At 39.3% G+C, this 14582-nt stretch overlaps 1 protein-coding gene across 1 annotated transcript in view; it reads right to left on the reverse strand.

Moving 5' to 3' along the window:
• Nucleotides 1–12853, reverse strand: part of LOC140360070 (serine/threonine-protein kinase pim-1-like) — a 37575-nt gene extending 24722 nt beyond the window's left edge. Inside the window, exon 1 of the mRNA XM_072445385.1 lies at nucleotides 12782–12853. Coding sequence (XP_072301486.1) covers nucleotides 12782–12853 — 72 coding nt within the window. The remainder of the gene's footprint in view (nucleotides 1–12781) is intronic.
• Between the last annotated feature and the right edge of the window lie 1729 nt (nucleotides 12854–14582).

A 14582-nucleotide genomic window follows, 5' to 3' on the forward strand; every position in this document is an offset into this window, starting at 1 on the left:
AATAGGGACATCTGGTAACCCTAATCATAGGTTAATCGAGGCGTCATCATATGCAAAACATTCAGATATAGGTAAGACTTCAAGCCACCATCACGCACATCATGTTTTCTTTACTATTTTTAGCCCGATTATACCAACAGATCTTTCTACATTTCTACAGATGATTATTTTTCAGTTTTTCATATTATTTTACTGTATGTTCGACAATGTAGACAGCCAAAACCAAAACTAGTTTAGTTTTTTTTTTAGCAAAACCTTATCTTAAAAAAGCCTCCGTGATGTCCATCTCACACCCTGTCGAGTGCATTACTTCCCTCTCACAGACTGGGTTTCCTCCGTACACCTCTACAGTCTCTTACAGTGGTGTTGTACAGCGGCCGTAGATCATGCCGCGTCTCATTGAGCTGGCGATGATGGATGGTGCATAAGAGCTGACTCCAGACGCCCGTGATTGATGGCTTTATGGACTGACTGGAGCCAACATGCTGCATCAACACATCTGTTTATGATAAATACTGCCACAATAACTGCCTCGGATTATTCAGTTACTTGCCGCAGTGCTTATTGATAAATCTGGGTAATAGACTTGAAACTCGTTATTGCTAATATTATAGAGCATGTTGCAAATGATTATCGGCATGGCTGCTCAAGTGCGTTCATATCGTTTAAGGGACGGATCCATATTGCAATTGGAAATATCACGTTTAAAGGGACAATACACGCATGTGCCTTAGCTAGTTGCAAAACATGTACTAAACATAAGAATTTAGAATAATCCAGCGGTTAGGAGCATTTAAACTAGTGCTAACATTGTATACATAAAGGCACATGACATACACTAGCAGCAGTGTCTTTATTGCTGGCATTCATTATTAATCGTTACCTCCCTGTTATACATGTTTTTGTTATTTTCAGACGTAATAATCATAATTGTAATTAATTGTGCTGCCCTATGGTTCACCAGGAAATGTTTTGAGGTGTGTTGTGTTCCCATTGAATCAACAGAGTTTTAAGATAAGGTGAGGTAATTTAATGTCTACCACCAGCACTCTGAACATTTTAACAAACATTTTAATGAATGAATTAGTAAACTATTAAAATTAGTTTCCTTCACCCTGCAGTAATTATAATCCACCATCTGTTTACGATGTAGGTCTGCTAATGGTCGGGTGACATATTGAGCCAGCTAAATGCAAATATACACTTCTTTATTTCTGAGGGTTTGGCATCATATGTTTTGAGTATTATAATTGGGACATTTAAAAAAACATTGAGATTTGGGAGAATTTTGGTCAAAAACACCTGAGTCCCAGGAACGAGGGTCTATCTGAGCTAATGGAAACACTCCAGAAGCAAGTAGAACCAAGTCAAGTGGAATAGTGGAAATTGAGACCTTCCAAACCTTTGAAACTTTTATATTTTGAAATATGACAAATTCTTGAAGTTTAAAAAGGAGAGACGGACATAAACTTACTGTAGATGTTTCGAAGTTTGACAGCCGTTTGAGAGATCATTTCTCCGATGAAAAATGGTGTGTTGTTCCCTGGGGAAATGAAAAATGACCTTTACACCCGGCACTCATTCCTTCAAACCATAAATCAAATGTAAAAATGAATACCACCATATATGTATTACAATGTGTGCCTGGTTGCATTACTGTTCTGTAAATTCCTCTTTCTTTCCTCCCGCGTAGTTTTTCCACCTCACAGCTGTAAAAGCAACTGCATATTTTTGGGTATTAATTCTAAGCCTTTATCGTTGCTATTCATTTTCTCATATCTCATTTATGTGGCAGAATATAGATTTTCTTAAACAGTAGAAGGAATTTATTAGCCGTCCAGACTGTGTAAAGTTATCTCAAAGACTTAAAGTGAGCTTGTATTAAAAATTGTTGGACAGAAAAAGCCTGAAGCGTTGGAACAATAGTTTGGGAATTGGGAGGTTATCCAAATCAGGGATATTATGTTATTAAATGATAATTGTCATTTTGTTTTCAGGCACAAGTGCTACAATGATGGAGCTTTGATGTTAGAATCCTCCGGTGATTTGTATAAAGGCTATTGAAAATTGTGCACGAAACGAATGACTTGAAACATGAGGTACAAATGAAGAGTTCATCTTCTAACCGCTTTGAACATTTTTCGCAAATTGTTTTCTTGTTGATACCATATTATTATTATCTTTTAAATGACACAGATCTGTTTTTACAAATTAACTCTTTAAAGTTTTTGCAAGTTTTTAATATTTGCAAGTGTTTAATAAAATGAGTTCCAAAGTGGTTGGTGGGTGTTGGAGGAGTTGTTGGTGCAGATTGGCAACCACAACTATCAGTTTGCCCCAGGGCAGCTGTGGTTGCCTCTGTTTTGAGCTAGATTTGGAGTCTGGATCTTTTTGTAGATCTGAGCTGGTTTGAAGCATGTATCAGTTGATTATTAGCCTGATGTGTTGTATGTTTGCGGAAAAATGTGCACCCTTTTTGATACGTACCTGATTTTTACATAAAAACATGAAGGGAAAAAAAATCTGTTTGCAGAGGTTCAAACTTATTCCTCTCCTCACATTATTTTTTATTCACCACAATGAGTTTATTATCCCGTTTCACAACTTTTTTGTTTTGTCGTTAGGGTAAATCTAACAACACCTAGCATGCTAACAGCTCAACAGCACTACTTCCTGGTTCTCGGACGATACAAATGCTTTAATGTTACATGCAGACAGCATACCACCGTCATCTAATTTTGACCTTAAGAGCTGCTGTACTGGGGCAACGCTAATTGTACTTTGTTCAAAAAAAAAACGGTACAGCACCTTTAAAGGGCCTGTATATGATCTGATCTATATGCCGTTAAAAAAATGTTAAATGACCCCACAGAGTATTGTAAAAGCTGGTACAATATTCCAGACCAGGTTATGTTTCTCTGTTATGGTTCAACCTCAAGAGAGTAATAGAAGGTAGTTACGGGGTAAGTAACGGTTCTTCATTTTATATTGTATTCACCTTATTCCGGACGTTGCCTTGGGCGCCGCAGTCCGACGTAATCCTTCTTCTCATTGGATTAGTTCACACAGGGCTGCCAATCAAGAGAAAATACCTCTCGTTTTCAGGCTGCCCAGGGAAATGGTGCATTGTTGACTTGTTGATCACATGAACATTGGACATTTTACACAAATCAATATACTTTATAGCATGTTTTAGCGTCGACACTAAAATGAATGGACTTCCTGCTCGACCGGAAGTGCAATTACAACGGAAGTGCTGATCCATGTCGAAAAGAAGCAAAAGTGGGCAGGAATAAGATGAATAGGCTTTTACATTTTTATGGGAGTAATTTAGTTTACTCTTATTGTATGATAAGAATTTCAAATAGGTAATGTGAAGCGCTTTCTGCTTCTCAACCTTTATCGAGTCGTGGCAAACTTTTTTTGGTTAAAGCGAGTTAAACCACCTTACGAACCTACTACTACATTACTAAAGTACACCTTTAAGTAAAAATATATGGTATATATAATGTGGCAGATATTGTCTGAGCCATTACCTGGTCCTTTCAAATTCAATTGGTAATGTTTTTCCAATTCTTTCTTTGACATACATTTTTGGATCATACGCTTTCTCAGGACATTTCAATGATAAAACAAATTGGATTTTTTGTGAAGGCACACCTGACATTACCTTAAGGCACGCATGTGTTTCCTGGTATGAAAACCAAGGCTTTAACCAACAAACTGAATCTGACTATCAAAAAACTAAACAAAATAGTGAATTTATGATGCCGTTACACCCCTAATCGTACAGTATTTATCTCTGTTTTACAAATAAACCCAACTCATTATGTGATTTTGACCATGCAGCTGTCTTTCCAAATACAGCAGTAGGTTTGTTTCTTTACCGGGACCCCCATAACACATCATTATCTTGCTGGCATTGAGCACGAATCTCACAGCTCATTCCGCTCGGATTACGCTTGCTCAGTCCTCTCTCCTCCAACTCCGTTACAGCCACGCTTGCATCATGTCGCCTGAAATATTGATGCCGTGATCCGGAGGAATACAAATCAGAATCCCACCATGAGCTTGTGTGAAGTTTACGGCACTGCAAAGATTACGTGATTTACTTTTATGCTAGAATCGTAATGCTGTAGATTCGGTGAAGTGCTCGGGCGGAGTGTGTTTCGGTTATACAAGCTGTGTCCTTGTGTAAATATGGGTTTTATGGTTATTTATCATTCGGTCGGTCAGCTGCTCCCAGTGAGAAGTCATGAAGTCATTCGTTTTTCATAATACAAAAAACAAAAGATACTTGAATTATGAATCGCAATACATTACCTATAACTGAAACATACACTACACAATAAGCATTAGGCTGCCCTTATTCTTTCAAAAGACATATTAGTTTGATTTGTGGTCGATGCATTTAGTATTAAACTATAAACCAGCTAGATCACTATTTTGTTCATATTTTTTACATTTGTAAACTGCAATATTAATCTAAAATGGCTTAGTAATAGAAAAAGGTCCATTTACTTCCTGTTAAAGAACTGATAAGCCCCGCCTATTCACAGGGGCATATAAATATAGACACACCGTAAAAAGCAGCGGATGTTCATTTACAGGATTTTATAGTTCAAAAATTACAACTGTGCATTTTTGAAAGATGTTTATTTTATTTTTCTTAATCATAATCTCAATGCCATTGGGCGGAGATAAGGGGTAGGTGAAAATGATCATTTTTTGAACACTTGAGCCTTGAATGCAGGACAAATTTGAGTAAAATGATATGTGAACACAGTAAAAAAAATGAAGATTAACATATCATAAAACTCCATTACGTCCCATTTAAAAGATGAAATCATCACAAATGTCACCGGACAGTAAGATATGCCACTTCTGAGCACATTGTTGTTATTGTTGTGTCCCTGGGCAAGACACTTTACTAGCACGCTTTATGATAGTAATGCCTGTATAGACACAATATACGACTAGTCACAAATACCGCTCTGATTAGATTATTTTTACTTGAATATTCACTTGCTCCCGCGGTCAGATTTGCATGTTTCTTCATTTTCCTTCAAACCTATAGCTGAATGTTTTGAATCTCTAATAGTTTCCTAATCCCTTAAATCTCTCTTCTTTTCCATCTGAATTGAATACAGTTTTGATTTCTGTTTGATGAAGTCACGCTGCTCCGATCCAAAAATAATTACAGCTTTGGTAGAAAGTTAATTTGTGGATCATAAGTTTGTTTTTGGAGATTTTACACTCATTAATCATCTCAACTTTTAAGTTTGTTCCATGACATTTCACAATTAATCATCCTGTTTGGCAAGTATCTCACTGATAGCAAGGTTAAGAGAGTTTATAAACACTGTAATTTATTTTATGTGATTTCAACCTTGGGGCTAATGAATAGTATATTTTCAGGATAAACTATTTTGCTTAGAATTTAATTCTGGGAAGAGAATGATTGATTTGTGGAAGAAACTAACTTTGCTTGGGCTCTGGACACTGGTGGTTGTGGTGGTGAAGAGGAGATGGAGAGGTTGAGGAGGTTGATGGTTCTATTGCTGCAGTAAAGGGGATGAATGGGAGGGGAAATGAAATGACGTTGTCTGGCTAGCTGAGACTATGCACCCTTCTTATACTATTCAAAGATGAGTAGTTTGTGCCCGGTCATTTAGATGAGTGTGATTGACAGATCAGAGAAACGCCAGGTTCATCCAGTGAAGAAGAATGTGAAAAAGATAACAAAGGACGAAAGGTTCTGGCAGAATCAATGAGCAAAAGACGAAAGGCTCATTTATGCTCCATCCATTTTCAAACGGCTCTGTGCGTTCGAAGCGTGGTTACCGTAGATACATTTATACCTCCAACTGTTTCTAACGCCAGTGCTACGTTCTGGTAAATGACCTTTAGAGGGAGCGCAAAGTCAATTAGAAAACTGGACCAAAACGGAAGAAAAAGCATAGAAAAACAAACATGGAGGCGCCTGTGGCAGTTCTTACTTCTCATTTGTTGGAAATGAGCAGGCGAGAGAATATAGAAAATACTTTACTTATCTACAATTGTGCTCTGTTCACTACTGTCCCCAGTGGTCAGCTCCTGTACAGCTCCATTACTGCACATGCATTAGTTGTGAGCATACAACTCACATGCGGACCAAATGATGGACAAAACCATGTTAAGGATAGACAGATGGCCCCTTGCGTGTCACTGTGCGTCTCCGATGTAGAGCCTTAATGGGTTGATTCCACTGCACTGAGACGCACTCAGAGTCCAACTGCTAAAAGCTTCACAGTTTAAAACACAACGAGCAGTGAACATGAGCAACATCCTGATTTAAAAGAACACCACACATACTTTATTTTTTTTAATCGGAATATAAAAAGGGCTGAGCCAAATAATATGTATGTTTGCCGTAACCCGACCAACCCAGTATAAAACTAGTCGACTGAAAAAAAATATCAGCATTTTATTAAAAAAAACGCCAAATTCTTTTATTTTTCAAATATTTCGCCGACTCACCGATCGTACTTTTCAAAAGCGCTGTGTAGAATAATTTTATAGCGCTGGTAAACCTATCTTTCATCCCAAGGGACAAATAAGGCATTGCACAACGCATGTGCGCCTTCATTTTCGGTCCTCCATATGCTTCTGTATGAAACAGACCAGGCAGGAAGGAACTTATATTGCCTTTTTACATGTTGATTTGGCTCTGTCAGCGCCACTGGTCTGGACACCGCTCATACCATTCTATGTCATGGTGTGGCTTCATTTAAATTTGACTTACGCTATGCATTCTGGGAGGGAAACACGCCCAGCAGCATCATCACAACAAACATGATGGCGGCCATGTCCCCCGCATGTTCCCCCCGCTCGCCTTCGCTACCAAAATAAAGGATAACGGCGTACAAAATGTCGATTGAAATATCTTATAATCGACTTTAAATAGTCTTCCGATCGGGTTGAGCGAGACGTTTTCCATCATTGACTGTTGAAGCCTGACCCCTGGCGGTCACTCAGAGTCAAAAAATTTCAATATTTGGATCTTTTTTTGCTTTCAAAGTAAAAAAAAAATAAGAATTTACCGACGACGATGACGCGGAGTACAGAGGACTGGCGCAGGACTTTGTGGACTGGTGTCAGCGGAACCACCTCATCAACTCGAGGAAGACCAAGGAGATGGTGGTGGATTTCCGCAGACGCCACCCCACTGCCCCCTCACCAGTGAACATCCAGGGACGGGACATTGAGAGAGTGACTCATACAAGTACCTGGGTGTTCATCTGAACCACAAACTGGACTGGACTCATAACACAGACGCACTGTACAGGAAGAGCCAGAGTCGGCTCTACCTCCTGAGGAGACTCAGGTCTTTTGGAGTGACAGGGCCACTCCTGAAGACCTTCTATGACTCTGTGGTGGCATCAGCCCTCCTGTACGGTGTGGCCTGCTGGAGCAGCAGCATCACAGAGAGGGAGAGGAAGAGGCTGGACAGAGTCATCAAGAAGTCCAGCTCCGTCCTGGGCTGTGCTCTGGACTCGGTGCAGGAGGTGGGGGACAGGAGGGTCCTGGCTAGATTCACATCTATGCTGGACCATGAGTGTCGCCCCCTGCAGGACACTCTCTCCGCTCTGGAGAGCAGCTTCAGTGAGAGACTGATCCACCCTCGATGTGTGAAGGAAAGGTTTCGTAGGTCTTTCCTTCCTGCTGCTGTCAGACTTTATAACAAAAACTGTTAGTACTGAACACTCGCAATACTGACCTAACCATGTGCAATTCCGTCATATGTGCAATTACTGTTGTGATTCATGTGCAATTACTGTGAAATTCATGTGCAATCCATGTGCCGTCGTGACACATATTCATGTGCAATTACTGTCGTGATCACATGCAATGGTATTTATGTATTTATTTATTTGTCTATGGGAGTTTTTATTTATAGGAGTTCTTCTACTGAAAGTGTTTTTCAGACTTCCTATAAGTGATCTGTTCTTCTGTATCTATCTCTGTATCTACCTGCGTTGCACCAATGAAATTTCCCCATGTGGGACAATAAAGGAATATCTTATCTTATTTGAGGTAGCCTAGTTAATAGTTGAACACATTGTTGCGTTATTATCTGGTCTGGACTCAACATGTGATGAATTCTCTGAAAATAGTCTCCAAATAAGCAGAAATATACTTCAGCCACGTTCACAGGTGGGAAAAGACGAACAGGCACCAAATAAAAGAAAGGAGGGGCATAAATTCAATGGGAGGGGCGGAGACAAATGAACACAGGTGAAATCATCAAAGAAGGTCAGGTGACAAATAGGCGGGAAACCAGACAAAGGAAGAGACCTGAAAAACTAAGTGGTGAGTATCAAAATAAAACAGGAAAACCAGCGACTACAGTGATTTACAGAGCTGGATGTGAAACAACAGGCTGTTAACTCTCCAGGCCACTGAAACACAAACACAAGGAAACATTTACCAGATTCATTCATGAAACATTTTAATGCTTAATTACCTAAAGACAAGGGGGGGCATGCATATTCATGAATATTTAAAGAAATGTAAACATGCCTGATGATAAACCTTCTGGTATATTTATGTTTCACAGCGGCTGGACCAAAACTGGCAAACAAGGACAACGTAGTGTTAGTACAAACAACAACATGTTAAATAAGCCGGGGAGTGAAAAGACATTTAGAATCCAATTCTTCTAAGTTTGTGGTCGTGACGTGACAAAATCTCAATACTCTTGCAAGCTTCTGTAATGACTTTGTTCCCCATTGTCACCTTCAGTCTCAATAATAAGGTTTCTGAGAGAAGAAGAGCATTAGGGAACTCGTTTGCTCTCACACCATTTGACTTGGACAAATTGTGACAAATGTTTTTATTTTCTAGTCCTTTTCCTTCACGGCCTAAACTACCATTGTTACTATCCTGTTTTTGTACGAGCCCCTGTCCACTGTCCACCGCAGAAACAAATTAAAAACAATTTTCAAGAGTCTTGAGGGATGATTGAATGCAAAACTTAACAAATGCTTTTATTAAAAGACAATTTTCTACGTGAATTGGTCAATTATTTTTCAATACTTTTAAAACATAACATAATAAGAATTTAGTGCTCTTGCCTCCCAAGAAGGAGATTGTGGGTTCGATTCTCGGGCCAAACCAACATCACATGATCTCTCAGGATGTAGTCTGCGTGTCATCCCCGTGTTACCGGGAGAACCGTCTCTCCAGGTTCTCTGTCAGGCAAAATGGACAACTCTAAATTGGCCCTGGTGAGTGAATGTGAGAGTGAATGTTTGTCTGTGTGTCTATATCTCTGTGCGACGAGCTGGTCCCAGTCCAGGGTGTGCCCCGCCTAAGGCCCAAAGTCACTGGGATAGGCTCCAGTCACCTGCGATAGAAAATGAATGAAATAAATTGCTTAATGCGTTTACAAATCTAATTTAGGAAAACCTGCAAATTGCGTTAGCTTCTGTTGCTAGCATCTCCAAAGCATTAGTCAAGTTCTGGATTAAATAATCTTAATAATTCTATGTTGTACTACAGGAAATACTACTGCACAGAAAATGACCAGAAAAAGCATAATATAAGGCCTTTAAGCTGGTTGTTCAAGGAAGATGCACGACATAATCTCCTACTCAATCTAAAACCATTCTCGGTTGGTGGCTTTGCTTTTCCATATCTTAGACGTTTTTTGTGCAATGTAATTTCTGTCAGCTTCATGTTGTGTTCAAACCCACCTGGATTTTCCTCCATCACAACGTTTGCTCATGACAGCGATGAAGGCTTGTTTTTACAACGACCGCTCTGAGTTTGTCCTGACAGTCACGCTCTCCCTCACTGCATTTCTCTATTGAGTTTAGATTTATGCCAAACACTGACATTTGAGTCAACTGAATACACGCTCACTTGCTCATAGCCCTCTTTCATAAACTAAGATTAGCTTTTTAAGTTGTCAGGCAGTAGCTCAGTGGCTAGGGTGCTCATCCTCTGATCTGAAGGTCGGTGGTTTGAATCTCACTCTTGACATAAACATTCTTGATAGAACGGTCAGATCCACTTCACCCACAGGACACTTCATGCTGTAATGAGTGAGTGGTTCCTGGATGCAAAGCGATTTCAGTGCCTTGAAGATAGTAATGTGCTTTACTACCATCATTTTATTTACCTTTCACATCAATAGAACAATCCATTTATTTTTTTCCGAGGCAATGCGCTGTCAGTAATGTCTGTCAAGGCTGAATGAATTAACTGTGTTTAAAATACACCAAGAAACGGCTTAAAAGAGGGAAAAGGTTTCTCTTATGACGCGTTGCCAATTGCTTTTTTTATAATGGACTATAACAGCTATGACATCACCATTGAAGACCAGCCACTTTTAAAGATTGCTTAAAATAAATGCATATATACATTTATTAACCTGTACATGTAATAGAAAGTATCACTAGTATCACTATAATAGGTCATAGGACCCGACCAATATGGATTTTTGAGGTGCCGAAAACTGATGTAACTGCAGATGTATTTAGTAATATAAAATATATAGTTTATAGGTTATAAGTGGGTCAAGCTCTGTTCATTCTAAATTGAGTTTATTAAAGACATATAGTGTTATTCTGCCTGTGAATTTGAAATATTTTTGATGGACTTAAACTAGTGAATTCATGAGCCTAAAGGTGTGGTTAGCCTAATTAATGCACTCGCACCGTGGTATTTAATATGTGTAAGTGCAGACAATTTTTCACAACTCATTTACATGTGAATGTGAGTCCAGTAAACACGGATACAGCCATAATTAATTACAGTAGCCAATGAGAGAACAGGCAATGTTTACTATGTTGTGTTAGCATTTCACAAGCTAAACGCTGACTAAAGTGAAAGGAAGAAACAAAGCATCAAAATGGACACATTTACAACACTCACCGCTCTAACAAGGCCACCTCAGACCCCAACTCTTCACAAATAAGATTTCTTTTAATCCTGACTCCAAACGATTGTCCGTAGTGAATATAATCCAGCATGTTGTTGTTGACCACAGCTGCAGCAGCGGCGTGTGTGTTCTGCTGTTACATGACCTGAATCTTCTCTTCTCCGCTGACACTTTGATCAAATATAAGTCCTGTGTTGTGAGTTCAGAGTATATCAATCCAGCGCTGCCTTGGTCAGAGTCATGAATGGTCAGAGCCACACAAACAGGAGTGTCACTCTGGAGCTGCGTTCAGCTGCACTACGGCATCTCAGACACAGAAACAAACTAATGCACAGAAAAATTGAGCTACGTCAAATATTAGGGCATTAATTTGTCAGTAAATTGGTTGTATTCTAGAGAGCCTAAGCTTTAAAACAATGTATAACATGCCCATATCGGCCAGAGTTCGGCCGATAGTTCTCCAAGTGACCATATCGATATCAGTCGGCCCTAATAGGTTATCAATATTGAATTAAAATTAGATTAGTATCACCACAAAAAAATCTGCAAACAGACAATATAGTGGCAACAACAGAACTATTGTTTCGTAGAAAAGGTTTCAAAAGTACTCATGAAAATCAAGATATTTCTACTTCCATCTAAAAGTTAGTTTCAGTCTGCGGAACTAGTTTGAGAAGCTCGACTTTATCCTGCTTTATCCTACTATGGGCCACGCCTGGATGAATGAGAGATTACACTGACCAGAACTGGTGTTTACTACAATCTACACGATAGGAACATGTGTAAAATAACAGATGCTTTTGTTGGACGTTTGTTGACTTTTCGATTCTCTGGGTGGTTAATCCAGTCCGTCAATCTTCCCATCATAGAAAAAAATAGAAGATATCATCGTGTGTGGGGGGGGGAGCGTATAGACCATTCCTCTGTCCCCTGGTGCGACGAGGCTGGACTTACATCAGTCACGGGTCGTTATCCTGATTCTCCTCGCCGTAATGAGGTCGCTGTCACCTGGGCCCTTCACTATTCTCTAATTACTGTGTGTGGAGAGGCGCACTGCGTGCTTAGATGTAGACACTGGTGATACTGGTACACAGATCACACTTTATATCTACTTAAGGTTTAACGTAATGTGGACAATTCACGTCACTTGCAAGAACTACTTTAGTAAGACTGTATGTTGTACCTCATTCTGACCATCAGTTGTAACATCATCTCATTGTAGCAGCAGCAACACCGTCAACCCTCTCAGCATCTTCTCTTTGCCACTTTTATTGCTTATAACAGTGGCAAGAGTTTTTATTATTGGCTTTTAAATGTGCTTTTAAGAACCTCTGCTTTGGCATCTCATGTTTCACATTATGGGCGGTATTTTGCCCCCCGACCAGAGGGGGCAGTTCTGTAAATCTGTTTATTACTAATTCGATCAGTAAAAACTGAATTAATTAAATATATAATAATATAATATAAATGATATTACGGTATGTAGAATATATCAAAGTTGCTTACATCAATCTCTTTGATTACTACACTTTTTGTGTAGAGGTTTCAATTACATGTTTGTTACGTACCTTTTACTCTAAAGACAGAAAATAAATATACACATTATATATTGCACTTCCATAAACTAGTGAGATTCTGTCGATCGACCAGCGTATACAAAACAAATGTCAGAAATGGTTTTCACAGCTGCCAGAAGCACTTTGAGACGGGAAGTCATTTCGGAAGCCTTGTGTTTGGAAAAGTCCAAATTCTCCTCAAACTCTTCGGAACATCTGGGATACGACGGGATCACACACATTTCCCTTGTCAGGAGCAAACACCCAGCACATTTATCACGTTCTATTATACAATTACCTTCAGTTTGGTGGAGGCCATGATCTCCAAACCGCACAGAAAACTCCATTGAACTGCCTGGAAAGCGCACATGTACTCGAACGCCTCAGATCAGCACTGAAAAGGTCTGGACTTTGGTCAATCAATTTGTAGGAAGCATGAAAAATGTATGATACGATACCTATAGGATGGACTTGAGAGGGAGTTAACGATATTCCAAAATAGCTGTTGTGTTTCAGTTTGGAATACAATAATGAGGTGACAGGGTTGTGCAGGGCGGTGGTCAGCAAGAACTGTCCAACTGTCTGAAGGAGAGAATGTAGTTTCAGATGGAGTTTTGTGCTTTCTGTTCTGTACACTGTGCTTTTGTAATCTAATCTAATATCTAAATGTACTTCAATTGAAATGGTCAATTGACTTCCTGTTCAAAACTTCAGAACTGTTTAAAAGCTGCGGGCTCCGCCTCTATATCGTGGCATTAGATTCATGGTGTTTTTAAAGTGTATTATGACTTTATAGAGTCATATTTATCATGGTTTTATACTAGTCAAGTCACATTTTTTGTGAAAAAAAACAAGTTTAAAAAAAAAGATCCAATTTATCGGAAGTAATTTCTGAGTTCTAAATCAAAATCCCTCTTTCTATATTATCAACACTAAACAAAATGCAGAGACACTTTACATGCTACAAACACATTTATCTTACAGTTTAAACATGAATCAAACAAAATAGAGGTTTTGTTATACATTTTTCTTCCAATCCTAACTATTGTGTAATTTAGATGGGTTTCAGCCCTTGTTTACAGCATGGTTGCTAGGTAACAATTATGGAATCACATCAAACTTTGTCCAACCCGGAAGTAACAATAGACACTTCACAAAGCTGAAATAAAAATATGAAAATCTTAGCAATATTGTTAGTACATTTTTAGAATGACAACTATGTTACATTTCTAACCTTTCATATGCACTTTCATCTTCAACATTTGCGTATGACTCGGAGTTGAACCTACATTTTGTCTTTTTGTTGCTTTGAAGCTTCAATACATCGTTGTGGCAGTCACTGTTTTGAAATGCTAAAAAACTCTCAGCAACGAGCATTAGGCCAACATTAGGCGGTGGGTGCGGCGCGGAGCACGGGAAGTGCGTACGGGGGAGCACGGCGCACCGCGGCCCGTGTTGTGATCACGGCGCGCAGTGGCCCATATGAGGGAGAACCCGCCCCGCTCCCCGCGCTGGCCCATGTGGATTGAGTAAACAAACATGCGCAACAGGTGACATCATTTGGATAATTCATAACTTCTACTGATAAACATACCAAAGGATGTTCAGGGACTAAAGGTGAGCAGGGTCTATCAAGCTATCGTTTTATCAACGCGTTAACATTTGATGTGAAGCCAGTCTTTCGTCTTTTGAGGGGGGGAGGGGGTCCAGAGAGAGACGAAAAAAATTACGTCTTTTCAGCTTCAACTCATTTTGAGAAGATCCCTTAGTTGCTAGTAAGTACAGAGTTGTGGGCGGGGAAAGGATGAAGGGGAAAGCAGGACAATAAAGGATTACTCAAACGGGGATGAATCAAATACAACTCAGTTAATAATGGAGAAAAACATTCCAACATGGTTAAAAGCTTCTAAAAGTACATTTTGCATAAGATATCTCCTTTAAGGAATAAGATGGATGAACATCCTGGTGTTGACAATTCTGGTTACATATTAACTGTGGAATTAACTACTTAAAGGTTTGTGATTTAGGGTTTTAATTAAGTCGTTACTAAGCCTGAATGAGTCTAATAAACGAGTCTATTAAAGGCTATTAAATGTGCT

This window comes from Eucyclogobius newberryi, unplaced genomic scaffold (assembly GCF_026437365.1).
Source record: "Eucyclogobius newberryi isolate DKJ021-1_F unplaced genomic scaffold, fEucNew1.0.hap1 SCAF_14, whole genome shotgun sequence".
Classification (NCBI taxonomy): domain Eukaryota; kingdom Metazoa; phylum Chordata; class Actinopteri; order Gobiiformes; family Gobiidae; genus Eucyclogobius; species Eucyclogobius newberryi.